Source organism: Trachurus japonicus, chromosome 5, assembly GCF_045865225.1.
Source record: "Trachurus japonicus isolate A0001 chromosome 5, Traja_1.0".
In the NCBI taxonomy this organism is placed as follows: domain Eukaryota; kingdom Metazoa; phylum Chordata; class Actinopteri; order Carangiformes; family Carangidae; genus Trachurus; species Trachurus japonicus.
The window spans coordinates 36,674,241-36,694,237 of record NC_140911.1 but is presented as its reverse complement, the minus strand read 5'-3'; the positions used below and the strand labels follow the sequence as shown (position 1 = coordinate 36,694,237).

At 43.2% G+C, this 19,997-nt stretch overlaps 1 protein-coding gene across 2 annotated transcripts in view; it reads right to left on the bottom strand.

The window, feature by feature from the left end:
- The window catches only part of igsf21a (immunoglobin superfamily, member 21a), a 213,662-nt gene that overhangs the window by 2,662 nt on the left and 191,003 nt on the right, over positions 1–19,997 (bottom strand). The window contains exons 6-9 of one of the 2 annotated variants that reach the window (XM_085777790.1): positions 17,900–18,380; positions 11,209–11,309; positions 7,201–7,393; positions 3,034–3,072 (exon numbers count right to left, since the gene is read on the bottom strand). In XM_085777790.1, coding sequence (XP_085633916.1) covers positions 3,034–3,072; positions 7,201–7,393; positions 11,209–11,309; positions 17,900–18,380 — 814 coding nt within the window. The remainder of the gene's footprint in view (positions 1–3,033; positions 3,073–7,200; positions 7,394–11,208; positions 11,310–17,899; positions 18,381–19,997) is intronic. The other variant, XM_085777789.1, reaches the window with a different exon arrangement.

Here is a 19,997-nt window from a genome sequence, read left to right as displayed (position 1 = left end):
GCTCCCCCATGGATGTGTTACTGTGGAAGTGGAGTGTGGCTCTGCTAACAACAACAGTTTGTCTAGGCGTCGCTACACCTACAATCTCAATCAGAACTTAAGCCTGATCACACTCGGGAGTGGCTGGACTCATTATATTGAAAGTTTGATCTGGCAGTGTTTAGTGCTGTCAGGTGATGGAGTCCATGTCTCCTGAAGGCTGAGAAAAGTTGCTTCACTGGATCATAAGCAAAAGCTTCATGTTTGGCAAGACTGTGTAAATTTAACTAACACAGTTTCACGGCGACTCCCATGAATGTAAGTCTGCACGGAAAGATACAGTCAAACATTTTATTTAACATCTAGCATATTTCATTGTGTTTGGGCGAGTCAGACAACCTTGATAACAAGTGGATCTTCTCAATAAGTACTTCATTAGCTTCTGTAATGGGCTCATCCAACCATAAGACCATCGTCTGAGGTCCCTTCCAGTCTGCAATCATAGATGCAAGTCGCCCAGCCATCTGTTTGCCTGTTTTTGGCTCAGACCTCAATGCATTTCTGCCAACCTGATTTTTTTTTTTTTTTTTTTTAGACCACTGGGACTGATTTCTGAGGCAACATGCTCTTTTTAATAAAGGATGACTCTGCCTCAGGTGTGTTGGATCTAAAATGCCAGATGAAAACACAACGCTTCCTTTTTGTATCTGACTACATGACTACTGGGAAGGTTTATGTCAAGTTTGCTGCCTTTATTATTTTTTTATTACCATGGGTAGACACATCTGTTGTACTCCTACCAATCTGCTCCAGACGCTGATCTGACCTCTGTTGTAAAAGATGATTTAAATGAGAATCCTACAAAGCACAGAGTAGAGTGACAGATCGACCATGTGTGCCAAAAAAGGAAAATGTTGAAAATGCAGATTACTTGATTACAGGCTCTTATGATTTTGTCATTTTTTGACTTAGCCCATCCATCCAGACTTTTTAAAGTTGTAATGAATTTTGCTTTGTGATCGCAAAACCGAGTCTCAGGCAAGACGATGAACCCCAAACTCGTGACGCTTCCACCAGCTCAGGCCGACAGGTATAGAATTATGTGGCAGCAACCTTGTCACATTTTTGTCTTCAATTTCACTCATCTGAAATTCTGTTCATTGCCATACAGTGCAGCTTGACAAGTTGTCTGTGAGATTGGAAATCTGACAAAGATGAATACAGATAACTCCTCACAGAGGGAAGCGCAGTTTTCTGACTGACTGACTGACTGACAGGGGCGGTCTTCTCTGTTCGCACTGAATGAGAAGTCGGGTGTTGAGCCGTGGAGCGAAGGGCCGCGTGTGTGGTGACCTGTTGGGGCCATGTTGTACACCAATTTGACTTGCATGCAAGGCATGTCGGCGCATCCATGCTGACCTGATTCTGTCCTTGCTGTGACACACCTGCTCCTGCACTTACCATAACATTTGCATATTCAGTTTTGCATCGCTAAGATACGACTAGCAGAGATGGGAACGGTAGAGGAAGACATGGCAGGAAATGGGATGAGAGACAGAGAAGGTTTAGCGGATGAGGGACAAAAAAAATTGGACGTGGGAGAAAGAGAGTGATGTCCATGTCAGACTACAAGACTGTTTAAATCTCCTCTGAGTATAGGGCACTTCAGCTTAAACACGGCTCCACTTGCCATCTGCTTGGGAAGCTGTTCACACTGTATGCCTTAACAAACATGGGCGACTCACATATGCACTCGCGATCATACACCATGCAATTATATCATTCCAATTGATTTTCCAGTTCATCAACAGCAGCCTCTTGCAGAAAAACTATTACAATATAGGCGTTTTATTGCTTCATGGAAGAGAAGGTACGGTCTACATGTAGTGCACATCTCTTACATTGAGGATTCTTTCACTAATAACTAATAACTGCACATTTATGTGGATTGATCTCAACATGCTGTTACATTACTGCACTTCATAGAGCTTGGAGGAAATGGAGCCAAGCGGTCTTGCTTATATAAACTAATCTACATGAGCTGTTAATGAGTCTCGTCTTACGGCTCATCTGCTTTTTCTTGGCTATTTCTAAGGGTCACACACTCTGATTTCCGACTGTGTGAGTCTTTGGACCACTTCATCTGTCAGAGGCCCATTTAACACCATTCCAAACTCAGGCTGTTTAGACAGAATTGAATCTTTTCTTTTTATTCTCCACAGAATAATCTACACTGATCATAAAGCTTGGGAGATTGTGAGCCAGACTGAAGAGGAAAATAGGAAATATAAATATGATGGAAGGGGGACAGACAGAATAAATGAGAGCGAGAGAAATAAGGTGGTGGGGGAAAAAAAACAAAAACTACCAGAAATGCATGAAACAGGAAGAGAGAGGCTGGCACTGGGAGACGGAAAGTAAGTATGAAAAGTCAGAGAGGAGGGGAAGAGTAAATAGACAGAAAGATTGAAGTAGAAAGAGAGAGGGAGTGGCAGAAAAAAGGAGGAGATGGAAAGGTTGTTGTCACAGCCCTGCGGCTTCTCCTGACAATTCCTCATCTTTACATATGATAATCTCAGAAGCCGCAAATGAACCACCACGGCACATATAAAACACCAATAATCTCACTCTCAACCAAAAGTGACAGGCTCCGTTAGTCACCGGCAGAGGCTTGTTGCTCGCTGCTACTGAACATCGGCAAAGATGAATCCTGACTGAAGCACTCTCTCACGCAGTCTATCTGGGGCAACGCATTCAGGACAGAATGAGAAACATCCACCTGTCAATACGTTGAATGTTAAAACCACAACCCGCACCCTCCCTCCCCCTCCCTCCCCCTCCCATCCATAAAGAAGAATTTGCCTCTCTGATCGGTGCCAGGTTTCTGCACCAATTCTCTCACTGAACAGACTGCAGCGTCACATTTTCCTCTCATAATACACACACACTGTCTATGGAAATATGTTGATTAGGTAGCAGGATCCATGACATGCATTGTTATGGAACACACACACACACACAAACACTGGTCTTTTGTGTGGCGGAAATACTTACTATTCTGATTCTGTGTGTTTTTCATCATGCTTGGATTTTCTGTTGGAAAAAAAGAGTGAGACGATCAATCAGTGTTAGTTGTTACTCAGAGTGAATGACTCAGTGAAGGAGGGAATTAATAAGAGGACAAAAGAGCATGGGAAGAAGAAAGACAGACAGAGAGAAAGAGAAAATTTGTAATCTCTGACAGAGGTTATGGCTTTCTAATGAAGCTGAACTCCAAAGTTCCTGAAGCACATGCTAAATGGCACATCCCCAGTGAGAGAGAGAGAGTGGGCCTGCTAATGGAAGTGGGAACGCAGAGCGCTGCACCAGAACAGCCGGGACACTTTTTTAGCAACAGTGAGACTGGGCAGCTGCAGCAGTGGCCAGACATTGGTGGGGAAAAGGGGTTTGGAGAGAAATTGACTCCACCTTTAATAAGTTGCGCTGATGTCTACGCTGCACAATACGCTCTGACAATGTATTTCCACAGTTCTCAGGAGGGATAAAGTAATTGCAAAGGAAGAGGCAGGAGAGCTTGCAGAGAATTAGTAGCACCCCTGAATTCCACTTTGTGAGCTATTTTTGGACGGCAGACTTGACATATTAGAAGGTGGAAGCTACATATGCAGCGCAGTGTGAAACTTTGCTGGTCTGACGGGTCCCTCTGGTCTCACTGAAACCATTACCACAGCCGCTCCTCGGAGAACACAGAGGAATTAGCATGTGCACTTTGCATATGCACGCTTGTGTCTGCCTGCCCCTGGAAATTTGCATAAGCATACATATCGTTTGTGTTTCTGCATGTGTGTGCAGTTTGGGCCGTCTGCCTGTGTGTGTGTGTGTGTGTGTGTGTGTGTGCGCGACACTGCCCAGCTCCTCAGTGCTGACTCACTTCACAGTATAATCTCAGAGGGTATTATCACTGAGGGTGGCTAAAGATGTACATCATCTAGACGTGAGCGCTGCTCGTCGCCAGTGTGTCTCTATACCAAGCTGTCATTATACTCTATTATTCCTGATGATGTATATTGAACACTTTGCCAAGCGAGCAGAGCCCCCAAATACTTCTATCTCCTCACCCCCGGCAGAGAGAGAAGTGTCTCATCTCAAGGCCACGGGGGACGGTGCCAAGGTCACTTAATCACCATTTACTTCCCCTAAGCGTGAGTGGAAGCAATCTACAAGGAGACAAGCAGACAGATGGGCCATAGTAGGCACCAAGCCGATGACACCTGAGGGTGCATCAGGGTGTTAAATAGACATTAGTGCTCTTCCTAGCAAAACGCCTCCCAAGGTAACGCCTCCCCAAAGTGGCACTTTCCCCTTAAAGTGGCTTCTTATTAGACCCGCCCAGTACTTTGTACATTTGTGACATACTTTATTAAATCTTGTTCACAGACGTGTTTCGTTTTTTTACAAAAGGTGGATACAATATCCATTGAGTCGATGAAGTATGAAAATGGAGTCGACCTGATTTCAGTTAATAGGGCGCTGCAGGGCTGAGAGGCATACGTGGGCATACCACAAATACCTCTGCATTTAAATATACATATTTTTATCTCCTGTGTGACTAGACTTCTAACTGTTCGGTGTCAAAACCTTTCTTTAGACAAGTAATGTGTAACTCTGGCAGCTCTGTCTATCAATAGTAATGTCTTCCGGGCCTTTAAGGCACACTTCCCTGTCAGGTGAATGTTCTTGTATTACTCTCTTCAAACATGACAGAGCCATTATAGATACAGCTGCTATACTTTATGCAGGCGGGAATGGTAGAGCCGCTGAGGGACAATGGTGGAAAATTATGACATCAGTCTGCATCAATTACAGATTTTAAAATCCATAAAACTCAATCAAAAGATCACAGTGAGTGCAAAGGGGGGCTCACCCCTGCTTTTCACCAGTGGTTCCCAACCTGTGGGTCGCAGCCCATTTTTCTTTAACTAACTACTGCTGCTGGAGAACATCATCATAGCCTACTTGCTTTTTTAATCTCAGTCTAACTGCATGCTTAAAGATGACATCCATGGCAAACGCCGCAGTATTGAAATAGGTAGCTGGACAGCAAGAGGAAGAATTAAAAGGAAAGAGAGATGATGAATTGGCAAATGATCTCTCTCCATCAAACACAATAGATTGAGTTTACATGGTCACAGTTCTTCCTTGAAAATTCAAACGTCCTCATTTAAATCAGAAGTGCTCTGCGAAGGCATTATTTAGCCATGGTATTGTTACAGCATCAAATAACAACAACAACGTATGATTGTCAAATGGGACATAAGGTTGGAAACCACTGATCTTCTATACTTCAAGGATAATTACCGTTTCTGGACCTTATTTCTAGCATAAAATACGATTATTTACTAAACTTTGGTGTCATTACAAGTTGTTCTGACGAAATTAGCTCCAGCCGAGTGCCGCGTATATCCATAATAATGCAAGTCTACAGGGCAGCAGAATGCAGCCTCTAAATAACACATTATCTGCATAGAAACTCGTTCATTTCACCAATATTTTGTTGTGATACGCTAGTGCTATTCCCCTCTGAGTCCGGGGTTAGCTGTTATCAACATCCAGGGTCTGTAGGTTGGCCTACTAACCTCTGACCTGGATGATGTCATGTCTGAGCACCGCGTGGCTTGTTGCTACCGCTAATACTACGGTTTGTTTCTGCGTGTTTCCGACTTGTCAGAACAAAATGAGCAGCTGGATGAAGTTCAGCTTCCACAGGCTTCCTCTGAGCAACCTGGACTTACTAAAGCTCCGGCTAGTTGCACTAAAAATGGACCCAATTGCCGAAGCAGAATCATTGTTATCAGAATGAGCTGGGCAGCGCTCAGAGATGACATCATCCAGGTCAGAGGTTAGTAGGTCAACCTACAGACCGCGGATGTTGATAACAGCTAACCCCGGACTCAGAGGGGAATAGCACTAGCCTATCATAACAAAATATTGGTGAAATGAACGAGTTTCTCTGCAGATAATGTGTTATTTAGAGGCTGTATTGCGCTGCCCCGTGTTCTTGCATTATACGGATATACGCAGCTCTTGGCTGGAGCTTATTTCGTCGGAACGACTTGTAATGACACCAAAGTTATCTGGGTGAGTAAATGATCGTATTTTATGCTAGAAATAAGGTCCAGATTGGAAAAAGACTGTAATTATCCTTTAAATCTCATAGACAGAGACAACACATCTCCATTTCTGTAGGTTGAACAGTGTGTGTGTGTTGCAGCCTCTCTGTTACTGTGAAGTCATCCACATCACACTGAAATGGTATTGAAAGTAATTGCCACTGTGACTTTTATGGAAAAGTGACTCGGGGGGGAGCTTCGACTAACATGTCACATCGCCATCACATTTAGTTAAAGTGCATGTCTGAAAAGGGCTGAGGAAGCCAGCGCCCATTTAGCAGCAGCACAGCTCATTTAATTAAAACACCCTTCTTCACTGATAGAGATCGCTGAAGAAGCACAGGACAGCAGATCCCTGATCCTCCATGAGTGGCCAGGGTAAACAGATCCAGAGGAGCAGCACACACAGACATAACAGAGCCTGCAGGCCATCCAGCTCCCACATCAACACCAGTAAATGAACACCTTCCAGGTTGCAGTGAACATATTACCTTGGGCTGGCCATTGAACAAAGTGCCTTTCTTACACTGTCAACAACAAAGGTCCTTTGATTCCATCATGGGCCTTTGATGCCTCTGCTGGCAGTTCGTGTTTAAGTGAGAGAGCACAAGACGTGCCATTGATGAAATAGTCACTGAGTCCCTTGCTGGCGAGTAGTTATCTTCACTAAGTGCAGCCTTAAAAGGAATGTGTTGTTGAGCCAATTAGAGATACAATTTCTTATTAATCACACACTTAGCTGCATTAATCATTCATACCTAAAAGCGGTCACATAAATCTCTTAAGTATATTCCAGAGATACTGTAGATACATGAAATTTTGTAGAATTATATAATTTTCTGTGACGTTTAGCTGTGTAATTGTATAAGTGTTTCAGATAATTCTTTTGGAGCCAAGTTGAAAAGTAAAAAAAAAAGAATGTTTCATATTCATCATCTTGTGAATAATTAATCAAACTTGAATCCAATTTCAGTTGAACTGAAAGTGTAGTGGCCACTACAGAGCTGGGGCCATGAGCGTGTTGGGTGCGTCGGTGTCTGAGCGTACATACCAAAGACTATGAGGCGAGTGTGCGTATCCGTGGAGCCCAGAGGATTCTGGGCCGTGCAGCGATACATGGAGCCGTTGAGCTCAGCTGGCACTCTCTCCAGAATCAGCTCCTTTCCCTCCCGCTCAGTGCTGCCATCTAGCAGGCGGCCCCCCACCCGTGTCCAGGTGAAGAGGGGCTCTGGGAACACCTCGTTCTATCAACACCCAGCGGCCAGATGGGATGGAGAGGGGAAAAAAAAAAGAAATGACGAGAAAGGAGGGGAAGAAAAGGGAGACAGAGAGAAAGCGGGGGTGAGAAACTGAGTGGTGCAGAGAAAGTCTGTGAGCCTCAGCCAAGAGATTAAGAGCAAAGGATACATGAATAATACAAGCTCCAATTTTTTCCCCTAATGCAACGGCAAGTTAACAACATGCATTAATAATCAACACTTCACTTTACAACAGTTTTTCCCCTCTCAAATTTTTGAGCCCTCCAGAGAGCAATCCCCTCATTTCCAATTTAAAAATATAACCATCCATGAAGCAGCACTTCATTCATACCAGTGGGTTGACATGCTCATAGATAACACAAGGACACAATAAAAGGACAAGTCCCTTGTATGATTCCCCTCTGAGCTACAAGATTTTGCTTCTTCTTCCTCACACCATGATCCCTCCTTGAAACACACACTGCAACACAAACACATATGCAGGACACACAAGTGTGCACACACACACACACACACACACACACACACACACACACACAAGTTATCTCCTCTAACATCCATTTGATATACTTTTGGAATAAAACGCCTGGGAACTACAGTTTGGCAGAGCAAGGTTTTCGGTGCAGAAAATAAGAGGTTTGCAGGAGTCAGTATCATGTCAAAGGAGAGAGTGTGTTACTGGGACATTAGCGCCTCTTGACACATGACAAGATAGAAGGACTTATCTATTCCCTGAGAAATGATTCATTTGAGGTCGCAGGTCTCATCTTCTGAGACAAACACAGCGATTCAATTTAGAGTGTAATCAAGGTCCTCTGTGTGCTGCTGTGGCTATTGTTAAAGGTGTTCCGAAATGAAAAGGTAACACTTTACTTGAATATGTGTTCATAAGATAACATAACACTGTCATAACCGTGACATAACACCTGTCATAAACATCAATGAATACTTATGACAGTCGTCGTTAAGTGTCATTTGGTAAGTTATCTCACTTTTGATGCAAAGTTGACATTGTTTGAGATGTCCTTGTTATGACAACTTGACATAAAGACAACATAACCTCTCATAGGAGACCTGATTGCTAACATTTTTTAATTATGTCAAGTTGTCATAACTAGGACATCTCAAACAATGTCAACTTTGCATCAAGTGACATAATTTACCGAATGACACTTAACAACGACTGTCATAAGTATTCATTGATGTTTATGGCAGGTGTTATGTCATGGTTATGACAGTGTTATGTCGTATCCAAGTAAAGTGTTACCGAAAATTGAATTTGAACCCATTGTGGGTCTTAACATTAGTGTAATAACTCATCTATCAGACGATGGAGCCCAAACTTTGTGCAAAATTCTATTTTCGAGTAAATCCGGGATGAAAGTGGCTTAGTTTTTTTGTCGCATTGAATAATGCAGGCGCACAAATTATGCGTCACGTTGCTCACGATTCATCAGCCACTGATATTGGATCTGTCATCCGTCAATCAAACGTCTGACACACACACACACACACTGAGCTCGGTCTCGCCCCAAACATTGAATATCCCACCCGCTCGATAACGACCAATCAGATTTCTTTTCCTTACTCGGGTTAACACGTGGAACGAGGCATGACAAACAGAACAAACGGCCATTTCTGAACACCTTTAAAGTTTAGTTGGTTTAGTTGGTGTTGAGTGAACTCAGACAGAGTTAGTTTATTTGAGGTGAATCAAATGAGAGCCAACGAATTCACCTGGTGCGGCTCAAGCTGAAATACTGTTCAAAACAGTTAATAGTGCATGAAGGTAGGGCTGAACAGGAACACGACTCCACACTGTTTACTCTTGCTTTGTGTTTTGAAAAACAGAAGGGGCCGCTTACTGTCAACATCCCTCCCAAATGACTCAAAAGTGCACACTTTGTTCAAATGATATCATTATCACATGCAACAATTAAGAGGTCAGATAACACACGCTTGGCATGAAAGTGGCCTGAACAGCTTGAAATGACCCACGGAAACAGTTTGATAAAGTGAAAAATCCTTAACGTATTGTTCGTAATCATCATGAAGCAGCTGTGAATTGCCCAGCCTTTTGAAATAAATGTTACCGCTGCTGATCGAGTTCTCCGGTCTCTGTGTTTAAATCATGACTAAGGTTAAATGAGTTAGCAGATTCGCAAAAGCTCATGGGAAAAGGTCACATTAAGATGAAAAAAAAAGGAAAACAAACACTGAAAGGGTTTAAGTGAGACCTTCCTGTCACACAGCCCCAAGAGTCTTTGAAGTCCAAATTAAAGAGATCTGTGCACTGTGATGCTGAAACCATCATTGCCCTATTTAATCTCATACATAAAGCGACAAGCAAAGGGAATACAAAATAAAATCCAAACTGTAGGATGATTGTCCTTAATAAATTCCTTAGACGATGAACCAGGGGGAAAACTGGCATCTTATTGTATCAGGGAGGTGGGAAGCAGAATTATCAGTCTTGACACACAATCTTATCTACTTGTGAAACCCTAAAGCCCAGGCCCAGTGAAGGATAAGGGAAATTTACTTTCTGATCAATCTCCACTGATGCCTGTGCTGCCGAAGGCTCCGTCCGGCTGCGTGCCACAGCCAGGCCTGTTTATGATAACTAGCCTTAACACTGTTTTAAAAGATATATCAAGGTCACAACATGGACACATGCAGGTTTGGTGCATGCCGCCCCCCCACCCCCCCAAAAAAAGATCAAAATAAAAAAATAAATACACATAATTAATTTTGCATGGAAAGAGCTATGAACTTAAACAGCAAATCTGACTCATGACAGAGATTCCTAAAGCAGTGACCAAGACAAACACAGGTGATTCCTGCTGAGGGCCATTAGCATGTCGCTATATCAGGATTAGTCCCATCCTCTTCACCTGACTGGCTCCAGCTGCCCGGCTTCAATGTGTCATCCCTGTCAAAGAGATCAGGAGCGTCCACGGGCACTTCACTCCGGGGACATGCTCCGTTTTTGTCAGGAGATGACAGTGACATAAAGACAATCTTTTTTTGCTGTTACCTTCAGCTCTTTCTTTGGGATTATAGTGCAAAAAGTCTGAAAGCTGCAAAAAAAAAATGACACTGACAAGCAAAGTTGCAAGCCTGTTGGTTTATACTTCTGTTGAGAATCGACGATGAACAAACGCTGTAGCCTATGCAAGTGACCTTCGTCTTTGTGTGTCTGTGTTTTACGCAGCCAAAAACACTAACAGTTGGCAGTGGGGTTCCCATGCCACTGTGTGTGTACTTCAAACAATAGCTACTAAAACAGAGTGGATCATGTTGGAGAATGGAAGAGCTCCTTTTACAGAAATGACTACAAAGCCAAAAAAGAGAGACAAGACATTTCAGCAGATGGCCTGTATGACTGCTGGACTGATTGAAGCCAAGGGTACGCAGCTACAGCATTGATTCAGTGAAGAAGTATAAACCGGGTTGATGGACATGGATGTCAGATCAGATCAGACAGATCAGATAGGCGTCAGCATGGTAAATTGATTTTTTGGATATTATTTGTGACTTTTTTAAATGTTATTGCCTGAGTCTTTAGTGAGTTCAAATAGAAACAGTCCAAAAAGATGCAGTGTTTAGTTTTTATAACTATAAAAAGTTACAGTTTTATAAAAAAGTTACTGTATGCCCATGTAAATGCTCCATGCCCATCAGAATGCTCACCACGGAATGCAATACAGAACCAAACAGGCTTAGCAACACATTTGCACAACTAGTCTATGCGAGACCAAACAAGGCCTTTTGTTTTCTTCAAAACCCCATGCACTTACCCCGGGTGATCCTACCTGGAATCCTTGCACAGTGATGCGCACCGTGTCCCCTACCTTTGCCCTACTGGGGGACATCAAGAGTTTAGGACCCTTAGGAGCAGCTGAAAAGAGAGGGAAAAAAAGACAAAGAGAGAAAGGTCATTGTACTGAGCATGGAGAACAAATCCTGCCGGACACCTGTTTTGTCACAGAGGGAGAGAGACAAATACAATTTCCTGTCAATTAAGGTCACGGGGCAAGAGGCGAGGGACCTGCAGGTTCTTTCATCCAAAGCACCGTGCTGGATTTATTCCCCCTTGGAGAGAAAAGGAACTAAATTGGGTAGATACTCATTACTAGAGGAGAATGGGAGTGCATCGGGTGGAGTGTGGAGGCAGTGAGATAAGGGGCACTCAGAGAGCTAATTCCCTTGTCTTGGTGTGGACAGCAGCCCCCAGATGGCTTTCATTTGGACCCTCTAAAACAATGGGGTGCAAGCAGGAGAGGGTGCAGGCAGGCAGATTGTAATATTCTGACAGTGAGAGGCTGGTGATTGTCCTGTGTATGTAGTGTCAAGATAAAATGAGTGATTTGCATAATGTTATAAAAAGGTAAGTCATCTCATTGTGGCAAAACAGCACAGTGTACCGCATCGGGCCAATATAAGCCGGTTCTGCACGATTTGAGATGATTAACAATTCCCCTAAAAGATAGCTGCTTCACATGCTGCGCACTTCCATATGTTAGACAAATGGGCTGAGCAGCACATGCAATGAGACTGTGGCTAAGGGCATCCTATCAATAACGCCAGTACAAGTCCACCCCAGGAGTTCTGGAGTTAATTTATAAATAAATCACACTGGGTGCTTGTTTTCATTGATGAGTTAAACTAAAGGATAAATAAATACACAGACAAACGACCTCAGTTTTTTAGCTATTAATCTGGCAACAAACTGTCCACTGGGGCTAATGAAGCACAGCCTTTTCTTAGGCAGCCATTGACTACAAGTCTGCATCAGACTAATGGATTGGGATTTTCACAGTCACATCTGTAAATAGGATTGAGCATGTGGAATTGCCCATATACTGTACATCACATCTAGGGATCTTTATATATAAAAACAGACTTGAACTGTTTGGAGAGAAATGCAGAGGCACAAAGGGAGGGAAGAGCAGATATTCAAATTTAAAGAGACTTCTCCGCCACTACACAGACTTCTCACTCTGTATAAACGGGTTCATTTGTCCAGAAAATCTGTGCATAGCAGTGGAAACTGATGCGAAGTCCAAGAGAAAATTTTGGAGGTTTTTTTTGCCTTTTATTTAAGATTAAAGGAAAACATCCGTGCATTTATACTGGCAACTCAACCAGTGACATGATGTGAGCAGTTTGACATGGCTAAATGTTCCATCTCACGCCGGCGATGGATGGCATTTCACAGGCTAGTTTTGGCATTGCAGTGTGAAGCGTCTTTCCACCACCCACACACTGAGGAAAGGGTATTTTTAAATACTGGTGTCGTGGCGTCACATTGGAGCTCGCGAGGCATATGGCTGGGGAAGATGATGGCTGATTTCTGGGATTTGCTCCAACAGTGACAGTTGGTGTCCTACGTCACCACCTTTGATTAGGGCGGCATGCAGTGTGATGGACATGACACAGCCTCTCTCTCTCTGAGGAGGAGGAGGAGGAGGAGGAGGAGGGCCTCACGGGGGGAAATGAGCCATGGTCCCATGGGACCGACACCTAAGACCCAACTTCTTCAGTTTGCAGGAGAGAACAGTTATCACTTCAGAAGGGGTCAGAGAATAAAACATGCCCTCCAGGAAGACAACAGTGAGCCCAGCATCAGGTGTGCTTTCATACCTAGCCAAGACATCAACAGGTCTGCACAGCTCCACAACAGATTTTAAGCAGTTGAAGAGAACCTGTCGCGTTAGCTGGGTGACTGGTTGTGTTGAAACAGAGAAGTCAGACAGGCATGCAACTGAATCTAAAAGGCCTGACTGACAGCTGGATCGCTTTGTAGTGGAGAACCGGGCGCTAACACATTGGACTATGTGACCCAAAGCAGGGAGATGCGACAGATTGAGAATGTGGAGCTGAACTGCAGGTGAACACTGATATAAACAGCATGCTAGGTACACATAACAAATCCATATTTGCACCAGGCAAACTGAAGACTCACGGGCGTTAACAGGCAATAACCATACACGTATACGCATGCATACAAAAACCTCCCTAAAATACACACACATGCATACACGGAGATCACAGCCGTCTTCCTGAAACTGAGCATCTGCTCTTTGATTATCGCAGTCTGGCAAAGCAATGTCTGGGAGATGTGAGGAAGCCTGGATCTCTTCTCGATGCCGTACAGTGTATGAAATGAGAAACCCACCACTTGTCCAACAGTGTTGAATAATAAACACCTTAGCTCATCTGAATCCAGAGCAAAGAACTTCTTTTAATTATTAAGATGTGCTATGTTCATGAATATAGTCCGGGAGTACAGAAAAAGCCCGGCCTCATGATCTCATAGAGGTGTAGCACTTCTTCTTTTTTTCACATTCCCAAGGTCTGTCTGGCGCCGGGTTCATTTGTATGGGGAGCACAGAGCCGCCATGAATATTCATGAAGTGTAATACAACATTGGTCGATTGTCAGACTGTCGCTCTGTCTCATGTGGCAATATTAAATCTCTGAAAGATTTATTACTTATAGGCACTGCAAAGACCTCCTTTTCATTTCCTGACCAAACACACCTGAACGAACCAGGAGAGTGTGTGTGTATACAGTAAGACAGATCTTGAGTCAAATCATTTAGATCTGCATAAGATTAACACGCTAATTGGAATCAACAAACAATCTGCTCTCTTTTAGAAATCTGGTGACGCCTCCTCCCGTCTCTTTAAAAAAGAACAAAGATGGTGATAAATTAATGACTTGAAAACACAGAGAGGACGGCTTGTCAAAATATTAGCACTTTTGACATTTAGCAGAGTTTCACAGGACCCGTTCCCTGCAGGGTGTGTCATCTGTTTTATCATCAACATACGAAAGACGCAAAGAGCTGCTCGAATCCTCAGTGCAACGCTTTGTCTGGAGGAGACAGCTCCTGCCATTATACCTCCAAATGATGTGGAAGTCTCTGCCTTGCATGTGATGCACCTCATCTACATCCATGTAAAGATGACAGTGATAGTTATTACATACTGAAGAACAATTATCCAGCATGGCATTATTCTGATTAGAGAAGAGAAGTGACAATACCAACAATTGGTTTTTAAATAAGAGCCAAAGATATTTGATCCTCTTCTCTGCTTAGTTATGACTAAAAGGATATAGCTGGCACCAGCTTATATTCCAACTAATTAAATGAAAAGATCAAACCTAATACTAAATTGGTCCTATATGAACAAGTCACATTAAATAACTTCAAGTAACTCTTTGCAATAGACACTATTAAAACACATCAAAGAGCCACAATTATTATTTTGAAAATGGTCACCATAATTCATTTTAAGTCACTCCCACAAAACCCCTTCTGTTGGCATAAATAGCCACTAGAGGAGCAAATGTGTATTATTACTATTTATCATGTTTATATTGTTCAATAATGATGGGTAAAAACCACTGTGAGCAGGTGTTTTAAAAAGATGGACTAGCCTGTAAAAATGAAAGTACAAATATATTTTGGAACTATTTTTGAAGGTTTTACGTCTTCAGCAGGAACCATCAGGCTTGAGGCTGCACAGAGAGGGTGGTGGTGGTGGTGGTGGTGGTGGGGGGGGTTAGGTGTTTTCATCCAGAATGATGGCAGCCTTGTCCTTTGAGTTTTATCCCACGAGAGATTTCTATCAGGAAAAGCACATTCTTCATGTCAGCTCGAGCTGAAAGCCAATTGATTCAAAAGGTACAACAGAAAGGAGTGTCCCTTCTTCACTAATTGAGACCCTGTAGATTCACCCTATTTACCCAGATATGTATATAGATTCTGGCAGGAAATCGTCTTGGCAAACAGAAAGTGAAAAACTGAAATTAACCCAAAAACCAAAAGTTTTCTCAGGGAACAATCTGTGAGTTCACCATCAAATGAAAGATGAACTGATCGATAAGTCAGCCTGGTCACAGGAAGTCCTGCCACCATTCTTCAAAGATTTTTTGGGGTTCAGATCTAAAGTATGGATTCCTTAGAGTAACAAAAAGTCCAGTGTGTTCTTTTTTAGTCTCTAAAACTTCCAGTACTAGGTGTTAACAAAGTAAAATAGTTTCCTGCTAAGAATTGACTTGATAAATGAAATGCATTTTGGATTGTGTACGTCCAAAATGGACCACTGTCGAGGCAAGAATGAGTTGTTAGTGCCCTGTTTGCAGGAACCTTTTAATACCTACTTGTCATTTCTTTTAAATCCATTCAAGCCTTTCCACTTCTAGGCAATATAGACAGTTTGTATGTTGCCTCAAAGTGACCAAGGCTGCTCACCAGCATAGTAAGAGGAATTCTTTTAATTAATTGAAAGGTGGTAATGTGCGATAAAATATTTACCGTGAGACACAATTCAGCAAGCAAACATGTACCTGCCACAGCTTCCTCACTCACAGTCACTTCCTGCCTCAACCATCGCTTGCATCTCATAGAAGATAATGCCTCTGTTTATCGTGTCAGGATTGCGTGGCTTGTCTCCAGGAGGACCATGCCAACTCATTGCCTTTGAAGTGTTAATTGGATGCGCTGGAAGCCATCTTTGTTTTTAGGGGGAAAAAAAGAAAAATATATTGCAGGGTGTATGTCTCTCTTTCCGATTAAAACTTGATGTTAACTTTTCCCTCTAAGTACGATTCCTGTTTTCTGCATTCAGTACCTGCATCGCTGTGTCCTCGCCTTTAATAAAAGTTTGCTGATGAACGAAAAAAAGAAAAAAGAAGAAACACCCTCACCACGATTGTCTTTCTCTCCTTGAAATAAAAGTGATGAAATATAAAGGCTATATTTCTCTGCCAAAGACGAACCTGTTGCCACTCCGACGGCCCGCCGGCGGGCCGTCGGGGGGGTTTTAATCAGGGAGGTGTCACAGAGGATGTCACCAGTCACTTGAAATAGTCATGCCACATATCGTTGGAAAGCTAAAACTCTTGTGATTAAAGATATGCCGACCATTCCTAAATATAATCATCACAGTAACACTCGAATCAGACTATAAACATGCTAACAAAGTTCGTAAAAAGCCGATATAACTCACGATTTGTGTCAGGGCAGGCTCAGGATCACAGGGTTTCCCCACAAACTTGGTGTCGTTACATTCAGAAAAGTCCAGTAAATCCAATCCAGTAAAGTATTTAGTCCAAAACACACGGTTGTACCGGTAGATAACCTCATCCCGCTGCTGCATCTTATGAAATTACGCATTGTATATCCAGTAAATCCGTTTATTTCTCCTCATAAGTCCGGCGTTTACATGAAAACAATGTTTATTTCACTTTACAAAATGGCGCTGCCCTCTGACCTTTCGAAATTTCAGCTCACTCGACCAATCACAAGCTCCCTCTCTCCGGCTGCCGCCTGCAATAGCGAATGAGTGGCTGTGTCTCATGAGGAACATCCCCTCCGACAGCGCTGAATGGCTTCAGCCAATAGAAACAGATCCCGATGACAACTGTAGCATTGAATAGCCAATGAAATTACGAAACGAACGATGTGCTGCATTCACGGTCCCTGGGAAAAGGCAGCACCGCCATTTTCATGCGTAACTTTGCAAAAGCTGCACTTTGGCGCATGTATTGTTTGTCAATGGCAACTTTAGGAAAACGCCTAGATATACACTTAGAAAAACATGTGTAAAATACTCATTTTTAGCAGGATTGTTATCAAATTTGAACTGGGGCCAGGTAAGGCTTCATGCTGTAGTCCCATTGTGTTTTCCAGCTAAAATTCTCAGCTACACTCATCTTCAGGCATCTGATTGCAACAAAAAAATTCAGGCGAGAATAAAAACATTCTAATTCAGTGTGCTCCCACTTAGATTACTCAATGATAGTAGCACTTATAGTGATTATTTCAGTTTGGGGAAAAACTTCAGAGTGATACCTTTCAAAAGAGACCAAGCCCATCCATATTCTCCAAACAGTTCAAGAACAGCATTCAATTTACTTTGGGTACGCCTTGGATAGGCGAATATTACAGAATTTATAGGAGTGACAAGGGAGGTTGCTCATTGAAGTTAGAAGAAGGCCAGCATCTCTGAGATCGTCTTTCCAATGACATAACATTGGTCAGCGTGTCTGAATTCTCATTTGACTTCTCTAATTCAGGTTGACTTTTTCAATAAGAGCACTGAGTTAACTCAATCTAGCAACAGACAGCTCGATGAATTGCCCTGTCAGTCACTTCGTAGTTTTTGCATTCGCCACTAAACTCGCAATCTGCCGCGCTACAACACAATTAAGCGGCATCAAATGAAAATCAGTGTTGTTCTGAGTACATTTGCAAGGGAGACGTAAGCGGGCCCAGTCGGTTTCCAAGTGCGGCAAGGGGATACAAGGAGACAGCAGGAGATTAAAAGGGAAAAGAAATGAGACAAGGGTGTTTGAGCGTCTAGGTGGAGTGTTTTGCGTGGGGTGCTCGGAGGAACAGAGGACAGATGAGAAAGGTTGGTAAAGGACTGAGTATAAAATGCAAAAATACGATGAACTGGTGTGGAACCTACTCACCCAGAGTCACCTCTGTCTGCATGGGCATGGACAGCGCTGGATGCTTGACCTCGCAGCTGAACAAGGCATCGTTATCCAGCTGAGGGTTGAGGGTCCAGGTGAGTCGGGCCTGCACCACCACAGACCCGTCGCTCTGAGGGATGTGATTGTGGCTGAAGTAATAGAGAGGATCCGTGCTGTGCACCCAGCGGGGGAACTCGCGGCTCACCACTGTCTCTGGGATGACCTCTGTGGCGGGGCTGGGCTCGGCGGCCTGCTGGCCCTGAGTGTGGACACGCTTGGGGCTCTCCGTGTACAGACGGGCTGCCCGGCCCTCGGGGTCCAGGAGGGAGAGGGAGCGCTGCAGCTTAGTGTCATCCAGGTCCCTGCTGATGAGCGGCCTAGCTCCCCTGACTCCCGCTGAGCCCCCTCCCTGCTCACCGGTGGAGGGCTGAGTGTAGGAGATCACCTCTATCAGCTCCCCGTCACGCTTGAAGTACACCTTAGAAAGAACAAGGAGTAATGAAATGGAAAAACGGATGGAGGGGAGACGGAGGAGAAGAAACAAGAAATGGAAAGGTAAATTTCACTAAATAGCACAATTTTACCCGAATGCTGGCAGACAAAAACAAAACAAAACAATGTACAACTCTTTGAGTACATGGTGGTCATTAGGGGGCAGCAGTAGCAAGCTGCAGACACACCATTGACAAATTAAATCCAACACTGACTCTGTTTTTAGCTCAGTCTCCAACTCGTAAAGACCAAATCTGGCTCTTTAGCTACTGAACGCTCCACTGTGCACAGCAACCAGTTGCTGAGTTTGTCTGTCAGCCATTTGTTGCCGAGCAAGTAGCACACAACATTTGGTTTGACAGAGCTTTCTCTCTGAATATAGAAGCCTATTTTGCAAATGGGCTTGATGAGAGAGGCAAGAATGAAGCAACACTAACTGCTTAACCAAAACACGGAGCTGAAAAAAAAAAAAAATCCTGTGCAACATGAACAACACCGTCTGCACTGAATTACATTTACTGTATCTTTTTCCCATTGTGAACATAAAGGTATCGATTATTTCTGCTTCAAGAGCTGATTTTCAGTGAGCTCAGCTGCTGTGTCAGGTGCTGCCACATGAAAGGTTTCCCCAGAATATTGCAGGAATTTCTTCACCATTTCATGACTCTGTCAACACTTTGGCTGACTAATCTCCTGACAGGGAATTCATGCTCCCATTTCAGCATATAACCTCCAGATATTAGCATTAAAACCGGGTTGTGAAGTCGTTGCCTGTGGTGTTGATATTTTGGAGCAGATACGCCTCCTTTTTTTTTGTTGTTTTGTTCCTGAAAAGAAGAACACTTAATCCGCATCTTCTTCAATGACCTTTGGTCATTTGAATTCAATTTTCCAAAAGATCAAAGAGTCATTATTGTAAACGCTGCCTTTCACTGTATTGTATGAGGCTTTTGTGGGGAGATGGTTGGGGCTTGCTTTGATATGATGCCACCTCTAGGGCTGTTGCCTCCAGTGGGTAAACAGCAATAATGAGTATAAACAAGTGAGGATAAAGCCAAGCTCTTGAGGAATAGCTCCAAATGATGTTTTTACATTCACAATACGGATAGATTCTATAATCCCTGGACCACAATGCAGCTTTACAATGGAGTGCCCTTTCTATGAAAAATTACTTAGTGTGACAATACGTATTTATTTCCTCAATACTTCAAATGACAATACTGTCAAGTTCAATTCAAATGAACAGACATAAAACAAACTTAAATATTAAACTCTAAAGGACACCACATGTTTATTTACGAATGGAGAAATTTACTTTTAAATGGACATATTTCTTCCTTTTGCTCAAATGAACCTTTATTTTAGTGGCTTTATTTGATAGATGGAGGCTGTCTGTGTGTGGGCCCTTTGTTGCTGAGGTTATGTTTGCCAGGACAGATGCAACATCATTATACTACAAGCTGTGTTGTGCTGCTGGGTTGTATCACAGTATTTATAGCCAACTCTAAAAACTTTCTAATGCTTGCCATCGGAGCTGGCTGGTGCACATCCACATGGGGCTTGGTACCCTTGCTCAAAGGCAGGACTGATTGTTGTCAGTCCC